The sequence below is a fragment of the Aplysia californica genome, unplaced genomic scaffold (assembly GCF_000002075.1).
Source record: "Aplysia californica isolate F4 #8 unplaced genomic scaffold, AplCal3.0 scaffold00195, whole genome shotgun sequence".
In the NCBI taxonomy this organism is placed as follows: Eukaryota; Metazoa; Mollusca; class Gastropoda; order Aplysiida; family Aplysiidae; genus Aplysia; species Aplysia californica.
Genome location: NW_004797465.1, coordinates 1,044,906 through 1,068,584, shown reverse-complemented (window position 1 = coordinate 1,068,584; position 23,679 = coordinate 1,044,906). Strand labels below are relative to the sequence as shown.

Below are 23,679 nucleotides of genomic sequence, written 5' to 3'. Positions count from 1 at the left end.
CCTTACTATTGTCATTCTCCTCTACTTCTTTTGTATGTTTGTCACACTCTTGTGACCCGCTATTTCCGAGGTGCCTTGATAGTCGAAGCAGACTTTGTGCTGTTGAAGCTAGAGAGGTGAGCAGAGTAAGTCTGATTCCCTGTAAGGACTTCTCTGTTTACATCCACCCCTTGGCGCTCATATGACCTTTTATGCAGTTGCGAGTGCTGTAAGACCTCTACTAAAACTTAAAACTAAATAAATGATTGCCAGCTGCTTTATATTTACTTTTATGAATTTGAGCAAGTGTTCTCATCAAAGTAAAAAGGTCTGAGATAATTTTTATTGGAAGTTGGGGTCATGCCTGCTTTTTATAATTTATAGTCTACTTTTGAGACACTAATTATTATTTACTAGCTGGGCCCCCTTTCTATGAATGAAATCAAATGAATCGATCGTCAAGTCATTGTGGAACAGTGCGCTCGGCTAGTGAACGGAAACCTCTCTTGTTTCATAGCTGCCACTTTTCCGCTAAATAGCGTAAACTCCGCTTCATCTAGCTTTTCCTGCTACTTTCCTCCTTCCTCCGCTGGACCGCTCTCGGTTGCAAATTGCGATACTTTTTTACACGTGGAAAACACCGAACCGGGAGTGAGACGAAAACACTCCTTGCGCATGTCCGCCCATAGCTTCCGTTCTGTGCCTGTCTAGCGTTAGTTTCACATTGTTTATTGTGGAGCGACAGTGTCGATTGTACATTGGGACAATGGCGCGCTGAGTTGTCATTGAAAACGGCAGAAATTCGAGAGAATTTGATGCAGAATGCAAAAATAAATGGAGCTGGATTGAGAAAGAAGCAGACGGTGTACGACTTCAAAAGTTCATTAGAAAATTGAACAAGCCGGGTGCTGCACTTTGCGTTTGGTGCAATGTAAATCTCGTAGTACAGTCACTCAGTGGCAAAGGTGTTGCCTCCTTAATCCAGTACCGGTACTGCTCTACATCGTTGCACAAGTCGAAAGTGAAATAAATCTTTTTATAAGACACTAGCTGGCAAACAAACAATGGATTTATAGTCACCAAACTGGGTCAAATTATTGTTAGTCAACTTTCTGTCTTGGGGATTTTTTGTTTGTTTTTTGTTTTTTAAAATACATTTTAATTCAGTATGGTTAACAAATATATGACACTTTTCCCTTAAAAAAACATAGATGTTCCAGTATATTGCCTCTGGATCTCATGGTTTTACTCCAGCCTTCGGAAAGGGCACATAGATCTACGCCTTTGCGTGAATGTCCTCCTTTTTTTAGATTCTCGAGTGGCAGCTATGTTGTTTGCAATGGCGTCTTAAAAGACGCACTTTCATCAAATTGGATCTAAACGAAACTAATGATTAACTGAAAATTAAACTTCAGTGACTTCAGGCTCTTCAATAAAACTGCATTCTTTAAATGATTCTGAACCAACATTAATTTTGTCAAATTCGAAAGTTAAATGGTTCGGAAGTTTTGGGCGGCCAAAGTGATGAACTTTCACAAATATAATATAGAGATTATATATATTTGTGTTTATAAATTATTTTTATTCCAAATTATTTATTATTATGCTCCTGGCTATAAGGCTAATCTATTCCACAGCTTTTTAAAAGAGGTAGTACTACCCTAGGCTATTATAAACAATTTAAAAAAATGCAATATATTCCACAAGCAATGAATATATATTTTTATATATATATATAATCTATATAAATATTATTTTATGATGATGCTTTTTTTACTTTTTTGAAAATTGGTCGGTTGAAATTGACTTATTGGGACAACAAGACAACATTAGGTTTTTAAGTGTAGGCCTTAATGTTTTTATGGAAAGACTGTCTGTATTCTTTGCCTTATTGACAGGCTTTGAACTCAAATAGCAACTGAATCAGAAAAATGAAATAAAATGCTAGAAAGACTGTCATGCAGCTCACGGTGAAGTCAGAAAGTACTGGGACTTTGGCTAAATGAAACAGATTTTTGTTGATTTTTAGGATCTTTCATCCTCTAGGGAGAAATGTAGGGCTGCGATGTGGAAAGCCGTCTTGAAATTGAAAATTGCTTTATTTGACTGTTTTGAGGTCTTAATATAAACAGCAGGGGTTTCTTGGGTGGCCACCTCTATGGTGAGAATAGCGCAGTTGTAGCAAAGATACTACTCCCTACGGTAAGATGCTGCAGCTGCCTCTTTCCCTTTGTTAAAAAAACGTAGCACGCATAAAATAGGCCACGCCCCCAGCGAGCGTGTGACTGAGCCCCGATGGCTTGGCCCTGGGCTTGTTGGATAGAGCAGAGTATGAGAGCGTCCTAGTTAGTCCTACTCTAGGGCCCATTCTAATCTAGAATCTAGATCTAGGTCGATCTAAATATATAGATCTATCTACCAAACTTAAGTATTGATAAACGTATTTCAATAATTTATCTAGATTTAAATTATTTAAAAAGAAAAACATTAGATTTAAAAATAGTCTCACTTCGGTAACGAGTGATAAGATCAGAGGATAAATCTAGTGTACCAGTACCGGGCACCGGGTGCATAGGCTCACGATCTACTAAATCTAGATCTAGGCCTAGACATTGACAATCACATATTATTGATCGTATTGATGAGATAGTATTGATGACAGGGTCTTTAGGAGTATGCATTAGTAGAAATCAAAAGATAGTGTCAGTTAGTATTAACCGGGGAAAGCTACAATAGCAGGAGAGAGAGAGAGAGAGAGAGAGAGAGAAAGAGAGAGAGAGAGAGAGAGAGTACAAAGAATACAACGTAGAAGTAGATCTATTGATCTAAATCTATATGTCTTATTAACTCGCTCTCTCTTTTCTAAGGGCTCACGCTCTCTTAGACTTGACAACGGGGTGAAAGTTTATGACACTTTCCCCAGTGACACAGTCTCCTATGCACTCATTGGACCTTCGTTAGGTGCTATCTATTTTCCTCGACTACACAGCTGCAACCAGCTCATCATCATAAACGGAATGATAATATGCTTGAGGTGCAGTGTGTGCTCCTGAGATTTATAAATCACGTCGAACCACTTTTAAGGCAATTTTTTCATCAGATGAAAATAAGTTAGATGGGGAGGTGAAACGGTTTCGTTCCCGCCATCCAGGAGAATCTAGAGCTAACTTAGAATAAAGAGATGGAAGACAAAGTTGATTCTCCGTTTGAATGGTTCTTAAAATGCCGTGGCTCACTGCGAGTATAGAAAAATCATCATAGAAGGGAGTATTGAAAAATTAGAAAAAACTGGTCTTATTTCACAACTGGTGAGAATAGCCAACGCTGGCAAGTCTCACCTGGGGTGAGAGGTCGATCGTATTTTATTTCTCACCTGGGGTGAATAACAAAAAGCGTTTTAATATGGTCTTTCTCTTTATCTGTGGGTGGTTGGTGTGTGCTCTGGTGTGGTTTGCTCCATCTTTCCTATCAAACATTTATCATCCTTTAAATCTCACAGACTTGTAATACCTTTTAAAATCTTTGGCATTTATATGACCTTATTGTTTTGCAAATGCTGTAAAACTCTTACTACTAAAATAAGAATTTGAAAGATTCTCTTTATCTCTGTGTGTGTCTGCTCCCCATCCCACATCCTTTCTCTCTCTCTCTCTCTCTCTCTCTCTCTCTCTCTCTCTCTCTCTCTCTCTCTCTCTCCGTATAGCAGTATTACTAAACACATATATTCCTTGCTTTGCTAGCAATGTTTCGTTTCTTTGAGCCCTTTTCTGTCGTCATTACTGATTAAGGCCAGAGAAACAGGTAAAGGTGGATTCTGTTTCCCATTGTTAATGCCTGTGATGGCCTGTACTGCTCACAAGGGACTTGTATGTCTCACACCAAACTTCACATTTAGTTAACACAAATTTTCCCGTTTGGCCTGTTTATTTGGGAAATGAACACTAAATTCAAAGGTCCCACAAGGGGCGTCAAACGTACGTATTTGATTTTTATGTTCATGCTTCTCATCTGTTAATTTTGGTCTCTTTTCAGGTGACCGAGGAGAGAAATCTTGCTGCAGTTCTAGAATTTCAGCCAGTTTGTTCTTTTCAGTAGAATCCGCTTTGCATAATGATAGGTCTTCTTGAAGAGGACCCCTGCACTAACAGTTTCAATCTAATGATTGGTTTCCTGAAAATGTTGGATTGATGCAAATCCTTTAGAGGAAGTTTTTTGTGCAAACTGAAGAATTGAATATGCTGTGTGAATTTATGTGAATTGTTCTATGTTTTTGCCATGGAGAAGGAATCCCAAGAGAACTCTCTAAATTTCTCTGCGGGGAAAGCTCAAAACGTTGGTCCTGTAGGCCCCGGCTCTGAGAGGCATTACATTTCCACTCTGGGAAATCAGATCAAGTTGGTGTCGCAGGTTGATCATGGCCCTGGTAGTTTTTCTGGCACTGTTCAGAAGGCAGATGGTCAACAGAGTCGGAATTTTTTGGATTTAGATGCCGGGCAAGGGGAGACTGTGATCTCAAGGTCTTCAGCGGCTGGTTCATTTTCAGCTACTGAGTCGGTTGCACAGTTTTCTGTTGTGAATGCAGGAAGAAATCGAAAAGAGCAAAATGACAAGGAAGTGGTGGGACCCCAAGTAAGTGTCTCTACAGTGGCCAGTCTGCCTTTTAGTCTGGTTGAAACAGTGGGGAAGAAAACGGAGAGCAATAACAACAACTTCATCAGTAGTGGGAAGGGCAGTCTGCGAGAATATGGCAAGGGCAAACAGAGATCTGAGCAGGCTGAGCTCCACAGTCCAGCTACGGGCAGGGGAGCGAAGTCGCCGTCTGTCAACAGAGAGTCGCCACAGTCTACATCAACCTTGATTCGTGTTGCATCTAACGTTATTCACGGAGTCGAATCTGATCTTCGCAAGTCCCCATCTATTCTTGGTAGGCAGTTGATGGATACAAAGGTAACGGACGAGTGTAACACTGGTATATCTGTGCATATGTTCAGTTCAAATACACAGCCCAGTTCGCAGTTCAAGTGTCAGGAAGAGACTTCACATCAACTCAAAAACTTTCTTCTGGGTTCATCGGAAAAATCCAGTGCTGTGACTTCTGTGAGGAGCTCGGCAGTCAGAACCCCCGTGAAGGATCAATCTCCAAACCAGCTGGGTGTGTTTCTTGGCAGCGGTTCTCAAGGAAGAAATGTGAATTTGGGGGAATCTGCGACGCCGCTGTTGGGTCAGAATCCTATTCAGCCTCAGAGGACTCCACCGGGTGAACTCTCAGCAATGCAAGATGATGATGATGATGACGAAGAGGCTTTCATCCCTGTGGGAGTGGTACAGCTTGCCTCCCTGAAAAGGCTGGAGGTATCGGTGGATGATATGAACACTGTTGATGACCAAATGCAAAGTTTCTCTAAATCTCCTGTCAGCAACGAGGGAGGGTATTATGCAGGCAACACCTTTTCTGGGAAAGTAGGAAAGTTTCAGGGGGTGTCTCAGATGGCGACTGCCAAATCTAGTCAAGAAAAGTCGAGGCCACAGCAGCAAAAGCAGTTCTCAGCAACGGAACTCCAGGCTGTCCAGCTCCAGCAGTTGGCCAAGAGTATCGAAGCCCATCAGAACCTCCAGCAGCCTCCACAGGACCCCAAGCAACAAAAACACCAACTGTTGCTTCAGCTTGTTCATCACGCGCAGCAGCAACAGCAGCAGATATTGGACAAGCAGCAGCAAGGCAGTCACCAACAGCTGCCTCGTCATCAACAAGCTGATGAACCGATGCAGGAGCAGCAGCTGCACAAGATACTCACAGACACAGGTTCACATGGGGTGAGCCGTGAGCAGAGAGGCGTGGTTGTGTCGAGGGTTGAGATGAACGTACCAAAGCATCTGGAGGTGCAGACCCAGGCAATGGATGTTCGTCAGCAGTTTACAGCAGGACCTCAAACCAAGCATCATGTTGGGAGTACAGGCTTCACATCATCAAATGCTTCCAACCTTTACACGGCGGCCCAAAAGTCCCCTCAGGTTGGTGTCTACCAACAGACCTTCTCAAACGTGTCGCCGGCTATGACCCCATCTTTTGCTGCAAGCACGCCGAAAATAACGGAGCAGTTGTTGCAGCAGCCAAAGGACACTGACCCCGACCAAACATCTGCGTCTTGGGGTGGTCGAGCACAGTTCTCTCCCATGCCCTCTCCGGCTAGCGAGCAGCTCGTGTTGCCCCAGTCGGGCAGCGTGACGACTGTGTCCACGACTCCCGCGGGCCGACTTTCTCAGTCACCTCTCCACCAGCAGCACCCAGAGATCTCGCGACGGCTCAATTCCCCAGCCAGCCCTCGGCAAGGTGGAGGAAGTCCCCGCCAGCCCGCCAGCCCTCGGCAGTCTGCTAGCCCACGATGTGCTGTTAGTCCCCAGTTGGTGCCCATGACTCCTCCCCACTTTGCCAGTCCCTCCACCCAAACGTTTGTCGGTTCCCGGTCTACTGCTTCTAGTACCAGGCAGCTGGTAACACCACTACCCCGCCCCGCCTCCACCCCTCAGCTCTCAGTTTCCAGCACCAGTCCACTCATGAGACCTCCCTCTGCCTCCAGGTACGCTGCCAACTCATCACAGTCCGCAAGTTCCTTTCAGCACGTCCTGCCACCAAAAGTCACCAGTGAGAGTCCGTCTCCAAGTGCTCCTGTCACCTCCCCTTTTACGACTGGTTTTTCCAGTGCACGGGATTCGAGACAAGATAGATTAGCTGGTGTTGGGCAAAGTCAGGTGCAGAATTTTGAGCCGCATAGGTCCTTATCTGGGGCTAGTCTTCCAACTCAGGATCTAGTGGGTAAAAGATCCAGTAGTTATGGGCAGTTGTTTGGAAGCCCGGAGTACAAAAGCCAACAGCAGCAGCAGTCTGCCACGCAACAGTACACCGGTGGTCCTGTGTGCCGTCTGCCAAGCAGCGAGCGTCAGTACGAAATGAAAATGACATCAAGAGCTGAAGCCACAGCGCAACAGTTCAGGGACCCGGTTCAGCATAGTAGGCCAGACTCTTTGTCTTCGGATGGTGCAGGTTTTACTCTATCTTTCCCCTCGCAGTTTGGATCCCCTTCTTCCTCTGCAAGTTACGACCCAGTGAAATATCTGCAGTCCCCATCCTCCCCTCCTCCTGAGTACACACAGTTGTCCTCCATCTCTTCCTCGCCTGCCATGCATTCACAACAGTTCAGTGCGAAACAGGTCATTCACCATCGCCCTCCCGAGCAGCCACAGCGCAACCCTAGTCCCCATGTTAGAAGTCTTTCCAACCCCGTGACTCCCCTGTCAGAGGACTTTAGACCAAAACCCTCAGTGTCAGTTCCGTCAATTCAGACGGCCAACTCTGTGTGGCAGGTTCGAGAAACTCGGCAAGAGTTACCTAGTCAGAGAGAAAAGCCACAAAGAACATTTAGCTCATTCTCTACCAAATCTGCAGGGGGAAGCACACACCCCTCACAGGTAAAGCAACTTCAAGCTCTGGGAACTGAATCTAGTGGTGTCCAATCTCAAAACTACAATACACCATCAGACAAACAGTTTGTAAACTCTGTTGCACAGTCTGCTCCTCTAAGAGGAGAGAGACATTCCACGTCAATTCACAGCGAAACTGTTTCCCAGACAGTGCCAAAGAATGTTCATGTAGGACAGTTGCACAGTCAGCCTACTCTGATGGAGAAGGAGAACAGCCTCATTCAATCTCTCTTCGAGAGCTGTTCTGGCGGGGAGAGACAGCACAGTACTGTGCTTCAACAGGGACAACATGGTGCCCAGGCTCAGCAGAGGTCTCACAATGAACCAATTGCTCCGTCAGCTCAATCTCACATTCCGATTATTCAAGACAAGCAAGGGGACTTTTCTCCAGCGAGGCTGGAGGCCGGCAGGACTTTCTCTACTAGTTCTTCCGTTCCCACCCAAGAAATGAGAAAGAATGAGGGTGGTCTGAAGGTTCTGTCAGAGATCGCCAGTGAAATACTGGCCGTCTCAGGTCAGGGGGAAAGCACAACACTGAGACAGGAAAATGTTGACAGTGAACTGTCTAGAGAGGGAAGCAAACTCGATTCTTTGCGGGCGGAGGACGGCCCAGCAGGAGATGCTGTGAGTAGGGAAAAAGAGGAACCAGCGACAGTCATCACCAAGAAAACCAGCAGCTTGTCCTCTGATGCCGACCCACCGAAGGTTGGCAAATCGAATATTCATCCTGTTCGTCAGGAGGAAACTCCACGGCGAGAAATAAGGAAGAGAAAACCAAAGAAGCCTTTTGAACAGGAGGACACACCCTATCGCAAAAACCAGAAACCGTTCAAGTCAAACCTGAAGGGAGGTAAACTTTCTAAACCAGGTGGTGTTGAAAATAAACAAGGACACGCTCCTAGGAACAAGCCCGGTGGAAATAAAAAGTTGGGAAAACCAGACAAAAACAGAAAATTGTTTAACAAAACAGGGTTGAAGAATGCCAAAAAATCTACGAAAGAAGAGGATGAAGATTATGAAATGGGTGATGACTCAAAGAGTGACAGTGAATCTGAAAGCTCTTCAAGGAGGATTTCACAGCGTCTTGTAAGGAAGGAGCAGAGGGAAAAAGATGATAATCGAAGGAGCAGTTCAAGGCCACAAAGACAGTCCCGGCGAGTAGACTATAAAGAGGAGGGTGGGGTAGAGATGGAGGCCCCCGGCCGAAGTATGAGGTCAAAGAGGAGAAGCTCCGTAAGTCAGTCGTCAAATGATGCTCAGCCCTTGGGTAATCAGGAAAAAATTATCACCAGACACAGCAAGCAAAATGAAAAGACAGATCAAGATTCTAACTCAAAATTGAGCACTCGATCCAACAACAAGAAAGATGAAATGAGAACTGAAGCCTCTGGTAAAAAGAATACGACTGCAACCACAGCTGAAAAAGACAAACTGACTGGTGGAAAGGAGGGATCTGAGAGGAAGGATAGCAAACATGTGGAGAAGAAAGTTGCTAACCCTGCTTCTTCAACTCGTTTCAAATCAAAAGTTTCATCAAGGCACAGGCGAAGAATTGGAGCAGCGAGACGTTTGGTGTCACGGTCCTCTATCACCACACGGCGAAGTGAACGAGACCATCCTCAAAAGTCAGCCAAATCATCTCCAGTGTCTAGTGGTAAGCGCCAGCTACCAGCACCTTTTGTGGATGAGTTACCACGGGCACGAAAAGTTTTGAAAAGATCGAACTCTCCAGAAAAGGGGCAAAAGGGAAACAAGGCTGATTGGTCTACCGATGTGCCAGATTTGGAAGCTGACGGTAGTGCAACTGTACCAGAGAGAAGTTTGAGGCACAGCTTGAGAACAAAGGACAAGTCTATCTCCGACCGAGAAAGTTCAAATGCCAGTGTCTCTGACCCCAGCCCTTCGATAAAGAATAAAAACTCTGACTCTGTTCCTTCCACGAGGAGTAAAAGGAATACCAAAAAGAAGGCTAACCATAACGATGATGGAACATCAAGGTCAAGTCGTGAAAATGGTTCAGAAAGTCTCTCCACAGGAGACCAGATGTCTCTGGTTAAAGCAGGCCTTACTCCTTCCAACTCAGAGATTGACTCCATGTCGGGGATCAGCGAAAGTCATTCGGAGAAGCATCTCAAACAGGACGAGGCGACCGAAGAGAGAACACAGATTGATGTAAGCAGGGACTCGAACGGTTTGAGCAATTCTAAGGATGAACTGGAAACAACGAGCATGTTAGATCCTGAAACTGGTCTCTTCTCGGGCCAGCTAGATGGAGGCAAGCAGGGAGACGATCACATGATCTGGACTGCGGAGCATTCAGAGTTGTCTGACGAGAATGCGAAAGCAAAGCCAGATACAGCGGCACGGTCAGTTGATGGTCTGGATGGGGGAACTACCAGACATGGGAGCAAGATGATCTTGTACAAGCTTGTGCCTTTGTTGGACGAGGAAGTCCCAGACATCACAGGTGAGCTGCTTTGTGTGAAGTCAGGTCTTTAGGTTTTGATAGAGAAGGATAATTTCAATTTGGTCTTCTTTGTGAATGATAATTGTTTTATTGTCTCCCATAAGTTAATTACACAGGTTCTTCATTTCAGTCCTGTCATTGTGCAGGAGTATCTTTCTAATGAGTTTTGTTTTGAAATAATGGGCCAATTATGAACTGACATTATACATGGTACTTAATCATTGCAAGAAAAGAGTTAAGATTATCTAGCTATAATTTCTTTTCTTTACTGTTTAATCCAGATGTGTTCTCTATTGACAAGTATGATATAATATGTAGCTATACGCGAAAGGGTCACATGTCATAATTTGAGTATATAATGCTATGGGTGTCTAATATAAGACATGTTTAAGCTCTACAAGTGGTGAAAATGGTATTAGTCTAGCTAATTTGGTTCCAAAGTTACAGCCACTGTGAAGTTAGTGGGTCACAAACGAACAGTTCTGAGAAAATTGAGGGTTTTGAAAAAAAAAATTTTGAAACAGCTGAGTGTCACATTTGTTTTGTAATGTCTTTGTAATGCTTTTGCCATATTGTAGAGTGTTCATGGTTTATTGTTATTTTTTCAATGTAATGAAGAAAGGAAAGGGAAACAATTTTTTGGATGTTGTTCTCCTACTATTTTCCTGGATTTTTTTAATCATTAAAAACATTATTTGTGGAACTTGCAACCTTTCTTTCCTATCAAACATCTGGATCTATCAGCCTTAAATCTCCTCTTGTTTTTTGTTGTTGTTTTTTTCTTGTATGCTACTCTTAGTAACACCTAATCTTTGTGTGTGGTTGGGGAGGTGCTCTGGTGTGGTTTGCTTTTTCTTTCCTGTCAAATGTCTATCGTCTTTATCTCCCCTTCTTCTTCTTTGTGTTTGTTGCTCTCTTGCAACACCTCTGATCTTCGGCACTTATATGACCTTATTGTGTTGCAAGTGCCGTAAAACACTTACTTAAACTAAAAAAAAACCCCAACTAATCTTTGGCACTTATGTGACCTATTTATGTGGCCAATGCCTTAAAACGTTCACTAAATCTAAAACAATGTTGATACAGCTTGTTGACGATAGACTGCTTGTTCTTTGTAAATTGTTCAGGAATTGTAAATATATACATATATATGGTCATATTTTCAGATTCTATGGTTCCCATCAATGGATTGTTTGTACCTGGAGGAAACGGAAACCGCATCCTTCTGCCCCGAGACTTCATATTGGGCCCCACTGTTGGGAAACTGTCCATGCCACAACAGTCCGGGGCCGCAGCAGTGGTCAGTTCATGCACCTCCACTAGTGTTGATGTATCGTTTGCTGAGCTGCCTCAGTCTAAAAGATGGGGGAGCCAGACTTCAACTCATTTATCCACGAAAAGAGAGGAAGTTCAGACGACATCTAACATAAGAAACGATTCATCTGTTCACCCGACTTCGTCATGGAGCCAACGTGGCAGACATTCGCAGCTCACTCCACCCTCCTCCACGTGGATTCCTCAACCCCCGGCTCCGATCTCCGCAACAACCGTTGCTCCGAGGGTGGGGACTTCCTCTTTCCCGCACGAACCGGCAGCAGCTGCTCTGTTGTCTTCCTCAGAGGCAGGCTTCTACAGCTCCAACACCAGACAGCAGGGACCTCCGTCTACCATGTCGACCAACCAGAGCAGCACAGGGTTACCCACCTCATCGTCATCACTACATGAGCAATCGCCTTCTCCCCTGTCTCGGGGCCAGATGCATAAAGTGCCCCCCGGGACGTCTTCCCAGCCCCAGCAGTGGACTTCCTCTCACACGCAACCTCGACCGACCTCGGAACACCAGCACGACTCGTCCGCCTGGAATGGGGCCTCACTTCCTTCCTCTGTGGCCTCCATCACGGTTGAGTCGTGGAGCAAAGAGTTTTTCTCCGATCCCACCTACAATCGGCAGCTGGGCTTGAACCAGAGAGTCGAGCCTGTGGCCCCGATGGAGAACTCTGCTATAGTACGTATGGATGATGTGCTCAGACTGGAGTATTGTTTATTGGAATGCGTTGACTTACTTTTACTTTGGACTTTTCCTGTCCTCTTTTACGATTAGGTGTCTGTCGATGGGGAAATGTAATTGTCAGACATGGGTTAGGTGGGTTGCTTTTGGATCATTATATTGTGCCTATGAAGGGTCTCTTTGACTCAGTCTGTCCATCTCTTTGCTGATCTTCCCTTTTGCCTTGAAGCCATCAAATTTCATACGATACTACTGTATGCCTAATGAGTTGACAATATCTTTGAAAAGGACACCCTATATAAGTTCTGTACACGGCCAAAATTCAGGACGAGCATTCAATTTTTTGTGGCATGAACTTTTTCAGAAAGATATAAAAGAAATTTTGTTATGATAAATGGGGTTGAAAAGAAAGAAAATGTATCGATAATGACTGACTCTAGCTGTGTATTCACCAAATTATGTCAAACATATTTGTTGTGTCAAATTGAAGTAAAACCACTTGACTATGCAACCCACATAACAAAGTCCAGACAAAACTGATAGAGTTTTAGGCACGAAATTGCCAGCTAATCTGTTCATACATGACACCAATGGCACTAGTTTGCATTAGCCTTGGATCATGGAGAATGATTTGTGGAGTTTTTTTTCTGTGCTGAACTCCTGACACCATGTATTTAGGTACGTCTGTTCCATGGAGACAACAGTGGTGAAGGATTGTTTTCCTTCTTACATTAATGTTTGGAAGAACTCCTGTGTAGATGATCATTATGATATGGTTTACATCTTTTCAAGTCTTTTTACTCCCATGTTTTTGAGTACTGGATTATCGGGGCGGTGCTACTGACTGAAATGTCCTTAGGTCATTCCCAGAGGGGGGGAAATTAACATCTCGAGTTCTTATGCACAGTAGAATTGTAATTGCAAATTTGCTGATTCATCAATGTCACGCTCATAACTGCCTGAACTGCAACAGGGAACTGCTGCTTTTTCTTTCCTAATCCTTACTATCATCACTTTTTTCCTCTACTTCTTTTGTATGTTTGTTACACTTTTGTGACCGGCTATTTCCGGGGTGCTTTGATAGTTGAAGCAGACTTTGTGCTGTTGAAGCTAGAGAGGTGAGCAGAATAAGTCTGATTCCCTGTAAAGACTTCTCTGTTGACATCCACCCCTTGGCGCTCATATGATCTTATGCAGTTGCGAGCGCCGTAAAACCTCTACAAAAAATAAACAAATACTGGATTATTTTGACCTTTCCTGTTCGTGGGTTCTCTGGTGTGGTTTGCTCCTTCTTTCCTATCAAGCATCTCTTGTCCTTATAAATGCCTCCTTCTTTTCTTTGTATCCTGTTACTCTCTGGTAACATCTCTAATATTTAGCTTTTATGTAACCTGTTTGTATTGCATGTGCCATGCAACTTGTATTTAAATTCAAAATTAACATCTTCCCTCCCCCTTCCTCTGTCTAACAGTCTTACAATCCACCTGTGAATCAGATGGGTTTTTCAGGAGCACCCTCAGGTTTCAATTCGACGCGAGACACTCCCAAATTAGCCGACCAGTCGTCCTCCTCCCTCCCTGCTACTCCCATGTACCCGGCCAGCCAAAGAGACCCGGAGATCAACAACAACGGCCTCTTCAGCTCCACTGTGCAGAATGAGCTTGACTTCCCGGACAGCTTGAGACAAGACAACTTTATCCAGGGATTCCTGCGGCAGATTTCGGCCAACCCAGGCAGCTTCAGTCAGGAGCTGGCAGGATTTAACCTGGCCCAGCAGGATTTCGCTTATCTGGAAAGTCGTCTGCGGCAGACTTTGTCACCCAACACCCTTCTCTCGGCTGTGACGGCCTACGAAGAGAATGCCAGCCCCAGCAATTTGACCAGCCATGAAAATTCTCTGCAAGACAGCATCAACCTCGTGCACACAGTTAATCTGGATGCTGGGGATGAAGCCCTAGCAGACATGGATGAAAATCTGGGGCTCCCTATCCTTGGTCAGTCAACGGCCTTAGACCTTCCTCGGCTGTCCGCGGGGGCAGCTACGAGCGTTGTCCCGCCTGCTAGTATCACGGAAGACATGACATCTGTGACACCGGTGCAGGAAGGTGACGCCACTCCAGCCAAGGCAGACTCAGCAGTGAAGAAAAATAAAATTGTACCAAAGGAAAGAAAACACTTGTACAAGGTAAGGAAATCTGTGGTATTTATAAGTTAATTTTCTCATAGTGGGAATTTTCTTTTTTCTGCTCTCATCAGTTTCCTAGACATGTTTTTTGTGTGTTTTTTTTCTTTAAAATAAAAAAAACTTTGTTGGAATAGTAGCAAAGCAGACCCTTGTTCCTTGACTTGTGTAGAGAAGAGAAGTGTGCTAAAAAGATTGATGAGGGCATACCATATTATGTCTGTTGGTATTTCAGATAGGTCTTTATGAATGCACACACCTTTTTTTAATGTGGTTTGCTCCTTCTTTCCTATCAAACATCTATGTTCTTATCTCTCCTCCTTTTCTTTGTGTGTTGCAAGTGCCGTAAAACTCTTACTAAAACTAACACTAAAACCTTTTCTTTGGGTGTTACTTTGTAGTACAGTATAATCCACTTACATCGACGTCCGATTTATCGACATTTTGACATATCAACATATTTTCCGATTACGAAATTTTTCCTTGAATAGCTTCACTAAACAATTTCTCTTATATCGACTTTTTTTCGGCCCCTTCTTCTTTATTGACCTGCTTCCTGGGTACCTGGTGAAGCCCACGAACATAAATGGGGGAAAAAGCCACGCTTACTTTCAACATTTTAGTTCTTCATTAAGTCCACATACCCGCCAAGTCACCTAATATAACACACCAGGCTTTAGTAGGTCATATAGGGCCTACACAGTGTAGTCTCCAACACAGTACAGTGCCTCACAGTCGTGAGCATCTCGCACTCTGGGCATCACCTCCCTACCCCCACTCCTGATCGCTCACTCCCCTTCCCCATCCCATTCTCAGTCTGTTGCTGGCAAATGCCGCGGTCAGTGAGTCAGTGCCTGGCCTTTCCATTTTCCCCAGCAAGCGGCCATAAACAGGCTTTACAAGGATGCTACAACAAAGTTTGCCCTGTGTGAAGTTCATTCCTGCGCTGCTCTGTCTTTGGTACCGTAACTCCATCCCCCCCTCTGCTTCTTCTTGTTAGTTTCACTGTGCTTTGTGAAAGAACCCTATTTGATTTGGCTTTATATTTTCATGCCGTAACTCCAACCCCCCCCCCCCGGCCACCTCTTGATAGTTTCAAGAATCAATGGAAGCAACCACCTTTAAAAAGTAGTGTTGTTTTTTACCGCTGCCCTCCCCTTGTTTTTTCCTCTTTCTCTTTATATTTTCATTTATTGACATTTTTATATACCGCCATCAAATCCACTTCCCAAAGCATGTCGATAGAAGTGGATTATACTGTAATATCACAAATCTCCGACACTTGTATGGTCTAATTGTGTTGTAAGTGCCATGAAATTCTTACTATAACTAAAACTGAACTAATTTCGAAACCGATGTTCTTTTTCAGATGTTCACGGACGAGGAGCAGAAAAAGCGGTGCGAGTGTCTGGTCTGTGGGAAGGTGTACGGCATAGCCAGCATCTACCGGCACCTGAGGGTGCACGACAAAGACAGCAAGCACCCGTGCCAGGACTGCGACCGAGTGTTCTCCCAGGCCTCCTCCCTCAACGCTCACCGCCGCACTAACCATGGCCTGTCGGAGCCGGGAAAGCGATCGAAGCAGACACCAGAGTCTGCAGGCTCCACCCCTAGATCTACTGCCAGTAAGATTTTTTTGCTGAAGTGTATACTTTACTTTTCTTACCGTCTTGGTCAATGTAATGTTGTGGCAACTGGAGGGAGGGAGTGGGAAGAGAAATATAGAGAGATGAGGGGGTAGGGAGGAAAAGAATAACTAATCTTATTTCATTTTCTTTTTATTACTGTGAGGTGAATTGAGCACACTATTACGGGAAGTGCTCTGCGTAAATAGTTATTTATTAATATCATTAACTCTAGTCCTGCGGGGTTAACCGGAAGAGGGCTCTTATCGATAGATGTCCCACTTACGTCGCCCGCAAGCTTGTGCCGCGGGGTGCCTGGGTCAGACACCGGTCACGCGAGCGTGCCGCGGCAGGTCAGGGAAACACCTCATCTTTTACAGCAAACTGATACGATCAATGAATAAGTGTTACGATCACACGAATAATCCAATTATCTCCTCGTCGGTTGATCAGAGACGCTGAGATTGGAAGTTACACCAAATCGAATAACTTTTCCAGAGTTTTCCAGATTTCACACCTATTATGAATGAACTTGCGAACAGCTGCTTATCAGCTATCGTTCGAAAGAGGAAAAAAATGGGATAATTTCCGAATATTTTTTTTATTCAGTTGCTCTCAAATTTCTCCCTCTGGTAGGACAATGGTTAAAAAACCACCAAATATGATTATTTACATCAGGAAACAACGTTTGGTGTAAGAATTAGATCGTTTGAAAAGTGAGGAAAGGTGTTTGCATTGAAAGATGAAAGTCCTATTTCCTGAATATCCTTTCGAGTCCCTCAAGTGTCTAACTGGGTCAAAATGCTCATATTTCATTGGATGAACGTCTCAACGACGCTCTGTTATCTCTACCAACGCCTCGCGTTGCAAAACAATGCAGTAAGTTCCAGATGGACACACAGGCACAAGCAGACTGACCCACACACATTTTAGCACACAGATGCAGACCCCGCCCTAAACGAAATGCGTTGCCCGCGCGGGACGATGACTGATCAGGGACCAGCTGTGGAGCGCCGCGCGGGATTGCGCTTATCGGGCAAACATTTATCAGGGACCAGAATCTTAAGGGTTGAGATATACAATTTTGAAAGTGTCTTACTCTGTGTCTGTATTATGGGTGGAAAATGCGCAGGGGGGGGGGAGGGGGGATGGGAAGTGGCTATTTGTTCAGGTGATTGTCTTATACCGGTGGCTGTTAGAGCAGGTTTGATTGTATTTTCTTTTTTGTTATTGTAAAGCACATTGAGCAACTTCTGAAAAAAAGCTATATAGCTGTAATAAATAATCATTATTATTAAGCTGCTGTTGGCCTGGGGCACAAGCCATCAAAGTTGGAAGACATGCAGCTAGTGGTATCTCATTCTTTGCTTGCCATGATTAAGCTAGTTTCCCTCCTACACAACCCCTGCCCTTCTGTGGGTAGTTGGCGAGGGCTCTGGTGTAGTTTGCTCCTTCTTTCATATCAAATATCTATCATCATCATCATCTCTCCTCCTTTTATTGTTATGTTACTCTCCAGGAATACACTCTGTTTTTTTTTTTTTCTTCTCGACCGACTGGGCTGCCCTGCTCTGTTCTTATGTTGGCCCATACAGCTTCTCCTGTAGTGTCAATGAAATTGCCATATCTCCTGTCACAGGGCCCTGTGTGTCCTGCACTGCTGAAGCAGGGATTCTACAGCTAGATCTGCTTCGCCACACTGGCATTTTGGTGATTGTATTAGTCTCAAAGTAACACCTCTTTTTGTCAGCTCTTATGTGCCCTATTTGTGTTGCAAGCTTTGTAAAAATCTTACAAAAACTAAATCTAAACTTCCCCTTGTCTCCTCCTCAGTGTCTACGACCCCGTCTAAAGTTTCCCCGCGAGAGCAGCGGCGCTCCCAGCTCAAGTCCCCGGACAGCAAGCGTGGTCGGAAGAGCTCAGGCAGCGAGAGTGTGGGCGCCCCGATACACCTGGACAGTTCGGAGATATTGAAGCAGCAGGAGACTCAGAGGCAGATAGAGGAGCTGCGCCGGCAAAAAGCCGAGAAGAAACGTGCCGCTCAGAAAAAGCGCAGTGAAGAGTTTGGGGAGCCGCAGTTACCGCCAGAGACCCCAGGTGATGGCACGTCTGGTGGGCAGAAAGGCGGCGAGGAGAGTGGGGAGCAGCAGGGTGAGGGACAGGGGGTACAGGAGGTCGGTAGTGGTGTCGTGACTGAGAGTGGGCACCTGATGTCTTCTTCTGACTCAGCTGTGGTGACCGACAGTGGACAGGGGGTGTCTTCTGACTCGGCCACGGCAAGCTCTGAGCGAGAAGAACCTCCGGTGCAAAGTAAAGAAGATGTGTCTGGCAGCTCTGAACCTCAAGGAGGGGGGGCTTTGTACACCCAGGCAAATACTGAGCCAGTCGATTCCAAAGACACTAAAACACACACTACTCCGCTGTCTTTGGATGAGGGTCCTGAAGGTGATGATAAAGTAGAACCATCTGATAAGGTGAAGATTCCCCCTTTTGTCAAAAATGGCATGCATGCGTGTCCCAAGTGTAACACGATCCTGAAGTCTCGCAGCACGCTCGTGTTACACATCCGTCGACACAACAAGGAGAAGACAAAGTTCTGCTCGTACTGCAGCAAAGGCTTCTACACCAGCCAGGAGCTTAAGTCTCACGTGCGCACTCACACTGGGGAAAAGCCCTACCAGTGCTCTATTTGCCTGCAGAGTTTTGGTCATCACGGCTCGCTTTTGACTCATCGTCGAATCCATGACAGAAACGGAGAAGTGCAGCCGTTTCCCGTGATTGATGGAGTAGTGCAGATGCCGAGGAAAGTTCATGCTCGTCCAGGAACCAAAAACAAGTCGGGTGAGAGTTCTGGGAGGGGGTCTAAAAAAACGAAGAAGCCAGCAGGGGGATTAACTTCTCCTATTGGCGAGAGTCTGCAGACTGACAGTGATAAGAGGAACGAGGATATTGCAGAGGCTGTTGCAGGGGCAAGTGGCCATCCAGGCGAGGGGCAGATATCTAACTTTAGCCCACCGAGGTCGGCAGCTCACCAAGGTAGTGGAGAATTTCCTTTTGAGGGACAAGGGAGGACACGTGTGTCCGATGTAGCCTTTGGAAGTTCTGTGCCTAATCGGGACGTTCGTAGTTTGGGCATGAGTGAATCAGTGGGTAGTGTGAGAGCACAAGAGGACATGACCTCTGCGTTCCCGCAACAAATGTCTCCTTTAGTCAGCCCGGGTACACCAGTATCGGCTAACAGAGGCTACTTCACGGACCCTGTAGGCTACTCTGGGGGTGGTCAGAAAGAACTAATGTCTCCTCCACAAGCCAGCACCTCGAGTCTGCATGCTTCCAGCCAGATGGTCAGCGGTCAGAATGCCCATCAGTCCCATGAGCTTCATCAGTACGGCAGTGGTCCCCCAACAGAGAAAGTTGTTGATTACCAAAGAGTTGCAACTGGGATGAGCGCATCTCTCAACAACTTTTATCCCCAGCAGCAGCAACAACAGCAGTATCAACATTACCAGTTACCGCACATGGCAGCGGATCAGTCGCAATACCAACGTATGCCTGAGAACGCTGTTCCTTTAGACAAAGCGGACCCGTCGTCAGGGGAGATAGTGAAGAAGCTTCTCCAGCATTTTAACGTTCCGTCTGCTAACTACCCTGAAGCGGCTGCGGTAGACTACAGCCAGGAGATGTCTACCCCAGGGCCACCGGAGTCTTCATCGAGGATTACAACTGTTGCTCCTCCTCCTCCTCCTCCCCCACAACCCGTTATGTACACAGACAAAGTTGTAAACCCCCCTCCATCGTATATGGCAAGCACTCATCATAGGCAACAGCAGCAGCAGCAACATCATCAGTATAGCAGCAGTTCCCAGAGGTCTGACGTACCTCCACCTCAGCACCCTATGTCCCCCGGCAGTAGCAGCTCTTGGGCACCGATGGCAATGCCTTCTCCTCATCATCAAGTTCATCAAGCAATGCCTTCTCCTCATCATCAAGTTCATCAAGCAATGCCTTCTCCTCATCATCAAGTTCATCAAGAAATGTCCTCTCCCCATCATCAAGTTCAGCAGGAAATTTCCTCTCCTCATCACCAAGTTCATCAAGGATTGTCCTCTCCTCAAGTTCATCAGGAAATGTCCTCTCCTCATCATCAAGTTCAACAAGGAATGTCCTCTCCCCTTCAGTTTCCTCAAGCAGTTCCCTTCTCCACAAACAATGCAGTCCCCCCACAGGAAGAGTTTGGGTACACTAGCGGGGAGAAGGCTGCGCCGATGTCGTTCACACCTCTGCCAAAATTTGAGAGCCTGTCACAAGAAGTCAATCATCTGCCCAGTCAGAAATCTCAAAAATAGCTTGATACCATTCCAGCAGATCGACATGGGCATATGTGTGCCTCAATGTGGAACCGGATGTGAAAGAATGTGTGCAAAACTTCCCATTTCTGTGCATGCTTAGTTCTAAAATGTTGCCGCTGGGATAGAATCCAGGCACTTTCTCCTGCCCAAGTTTCACTCAATGGTATTCAAACTTGGGTTAGAGTGCAGTTGGTTAAAGAACACTAATTTTCAAAATGTTGCCGTTGGGATCGAAAACTGTTTATGTTTAAAAAATAGTCTGTTGTTTGGTTTTTTTAATTAGACAGGGTATGTGTGATGTTATTTTTGTTTAAAATATTTTTTCTCCTGTAAGAATAAAATGAAGCTGCGCACCTAGATTCTTTGTCTTCCTCATCAATATTAGACCAGGGACTGGAGTCTGAATTAAAAAATTTTCTGAAGTCAGGATGATGATTGATGATTATTATTTTTTTCAGTTGTTTACACTCTTTATGATTGACATGATGAACAGTGGTTGTCCGAAGTGTTCAGCATTTTTAACCAGGTAGTGCTTTCAGCTGATATTGTAGACTTTCTTATTTACTGGTTTTAGATTTATAGTTTTTCGGTTATAAAAGATTCCTGACAGTTTTATTTTCACAAGGAATTTTTTCATCTTATTTGCTGTAAGTTGTTTTTGTTCACAAAGTTTGAAGATTTTTGAAGTAAGGGAGAGAGATGTGAATATTTTTGCCTGACTAGGATTACTTATTCTGGAGTACTTGGGAAGTTGTTTTGGTCAGTATTGCTCGTTGCCGAAAGTTATGGTCAGATTCGGCGGGAACTGATTTTTTAATAGTTTTTTTTTTTTGTGGAAACAATATATATTATAGCGGTACAGTAAAACCTTGGTATATAATAACAAGCAATTGCCTTGGTTGTTCAGCTTTTAGTAAACTTTTAGCACTTTTTCCTTGTTTTGAGAGAAACGAGTAAGTTAAGAACACCAGAAACTGGTGGGGGGAAAGACTGTCGCTGCTGATCTTGGAATGCTTGTTCATGCATCGGTTGCGCTTCATCATGTGGATATGCTGCTTTTTGTGTACATTTCTCTGTTTAGCTTTGCATTTGTTTACTCTTTTATTGTGATTGATTGAATTTCTGAAAGGATTAAGACTGCAATAAGTTAGTTTATGCCTGGCTAATGATGGACTTTGTTTTACTTTTGTCAAATGTATATTAAGAAAAAAAGATATATATATATCTGCCTACTCATACTTTTTTGTGCACACACTTTCTTTTAAAAGGGCATTACTGATCATATATGTGGAAAAATATATACTTTTAGGTAAAGATTGGAAACATCTTCTGGACTTGTTCCGAATTTTGTGCAGTTGTCCAGATTATAAAGTGTTATTGGGAAGTGCAGAATCCTCACACAACACAGTCTTTGTCTTTTCCATTGGAAATTTTGTAGATAGCCTTATGACGTGTTTGGCTCAGCAAAACCAAAGCCTGATATTGCAAAAACACTGGTGAGATTATTACAGCTACAGTCAAATCTTGTTTGTTTTTTTTAAAGGTGTGTGAAGATAACTACATATTTGAAAATGTTATTATGACAAGTGATTTTGATGTTGCTGAATGCTTTCTTAAAACCTAATGATGTAAAAAGATGTCGTGGGCCAGCTGGTCAGATGCAGTAAGCCAGACGTTTGAAAATATTTTTATTGTTGCACTTTCTCAATCCATTGTATCTGGTGCATGTACTTGAGAACTAGTTTGTAGAAATTCAAATTCTAAATGTGGAAAACAAGCAAGAAAAGATATATGGAGCAAGCACAAGATTAAGGGAATGAAACATTATTTTTTCTTTCTCCTGAAAATTTTCCTTTCTGGGCTTAAAACATTTGAACAGCGTACCAAGGATGTCGTCCTTTCCTTCGTGTCTTGTGACGTTCCTGTGACTCCAGCTGCCACGCCCTGACGGCCCGCGTGTCTGGCTGAGGTGTTGGCCCACTGGCCTTAAGAATGTGGGAAAGATTTACTATATACAGTGGAGTCCGCTGAAACGGAAGTCAGTGGGACTGCTGGATTTTCTTTTTTGGTTTAGCCGGGTTTTGGGTTTAGAGAGGCTGCTCAAAAAGAAAGTAAAAAAAATAAATAGGGGGATTTTATTTTTTCTCGGTAAACCCTTGTTTTCTGATAAATTGTGTTTGATTTATGCGGACTCTGCTGTACATCCTGCAGCTACTGTTCATGTTTTTGAAATGTTTGAAATAGCACTCCTGGTACGATGGTACGAGTGTGTGAGTGTACATCCATATATTCCCATGATGTGTTGCTAGGAAATGTTTTATGACATGTTGGGATCAGGCGCACGTCAATTTTGGGGCATATGGAGTTAATGGTACCATCATAAAGCTTGTTCGATTGTCTTGGTTTTAATTTGAAAAATACCCATCTATCTTGAATAGAAGTCAAGATATCTGCGATTGAAGGAGATTGGTATTGCCTTGTGTCAAAGTATAATTAGTGAGAAAAAAGCCGACAAAGTTTGATGGCTTCCAAAGGTATAGTGTCGTTGGAACTGCAAATTAACATTTTTTGCACTTTTTTCATTTTTCTGTAAAATCCATGCAGTTTTTAGAAAGATGACATGAAAAAAAAACCAAGATTGATTTAAATGCCCAATGGGCCAGAAAATGTTGGTTTCTCCTATTTAATTACTTTGATGAACACCTGATTTCACCATGACGCCACACAAATGCTTTCTGTGTGATCACTTTGAATGAGGAAAGCTTTTCCCTGTGCCCAGCTTGAGTGGCAGTTTGCCCAGTGGGTTGCGCTACACCGGTTCTTTCTCAACGTCTTTCTCCGACACGCCTTTGCCTTACTTACATTACTTACAAGCAACTGTGCTTTCTTTTTGGTTAAACTTTCCAAAGGAGATGGTGAATTTTTCGACAACACTTTTGATAAAAAATACAAATTTGAATTGGCATTTGTTTCATAAACAGAGTCTGTTTTGTTGAGGAGTTAAAGAGTAGCAGATGCTGATGAGGAACTTGCCATTTTGTAGAAACGAGAAAAAAATCCATAACAGCTTATGTCAGAACATCTCTATATCCAAATGCATGTTTATGTGGGTGGTTGGTGGGCGCTCTTGTGTGGTTTGCTACTTCTTTCGTATCGAACAACCATCGTTTTTATCTCTCCCTCTTTTTTTTTCAATGTTACTCTCTCTAGTAACACTTCTAATCTTAAGCACTTATATGCCCTGTTTGTGTTGCAAGGGCAGTAAAACTCTTACTAAAACCAAACCTATTTTCCTGATGCCTAACGGTAATTGACAACCATTGCGTTCTTCTGCCAGTGAAGTTTTTCTCTGGCCACCAGGTGGAAGCTCGTGTCTGTGCCCTAACTGGCCCACTGCGAGACTAGTTCGTCACCTTGTTGTCGTTGTATTTTTGCTGTTTGCTCGCTGCTCTACTTTTTGTGGTATGTTTCTTACTTGTTAACAGTAATGGGATTATTTTGCTTGATTTTTATAGAGTATTAAAATTATTTTTTTTTCCTAACTAATGAATATATCACTTGCTGCTTTGGGTTGGTGGGAATGATGATAG

At 44.1% G+C, this 23,679-nt stretch overlaps 1 protein-coding gene across 3 annotated transcripts in view; it reads left to right on the top strand.

Annotated features, from left to right (window-relative positions):
- LOC101858493 overlaps nt 1-23,138 on the top strand; it is a 31,313-nt gene extending 8,175 nt beyond the window's left edge. For all 3 annotated transcript variants that reach the window (XM_005098871.3, XM_005098872.3, XM_005098870.3), the window contains exons 2-6: nt 4,012-9,925; nt 11,092-11,930; nt 13,405-14,118; nt 15,485-15,740; nt 17,574-23,138. In XM_005098871.3, coding sequence (XP_005098928.1) covers nt 4,255-9,925; nt 11,092-11,930; nt 13,405-14,118; nt 15,485-15,740; nt 17,574-20,086 — 9,993 coding nt within the window. In that variant the 5' untranslated portion in view covers nt 4,012-4,254 and the 3' untranslated portion in view covers nt 20,087-23,138. The remainder of the gene's footprint in view (nt 1-4,011; nt 9,926-11,091; nt 11,931-13,404; nt 14,119-15,484; nt 15,741-17,573) is intronic.
- The last annotated feature ends 541 nt before the right edge of the window (nt 23,139-23,679 follow it).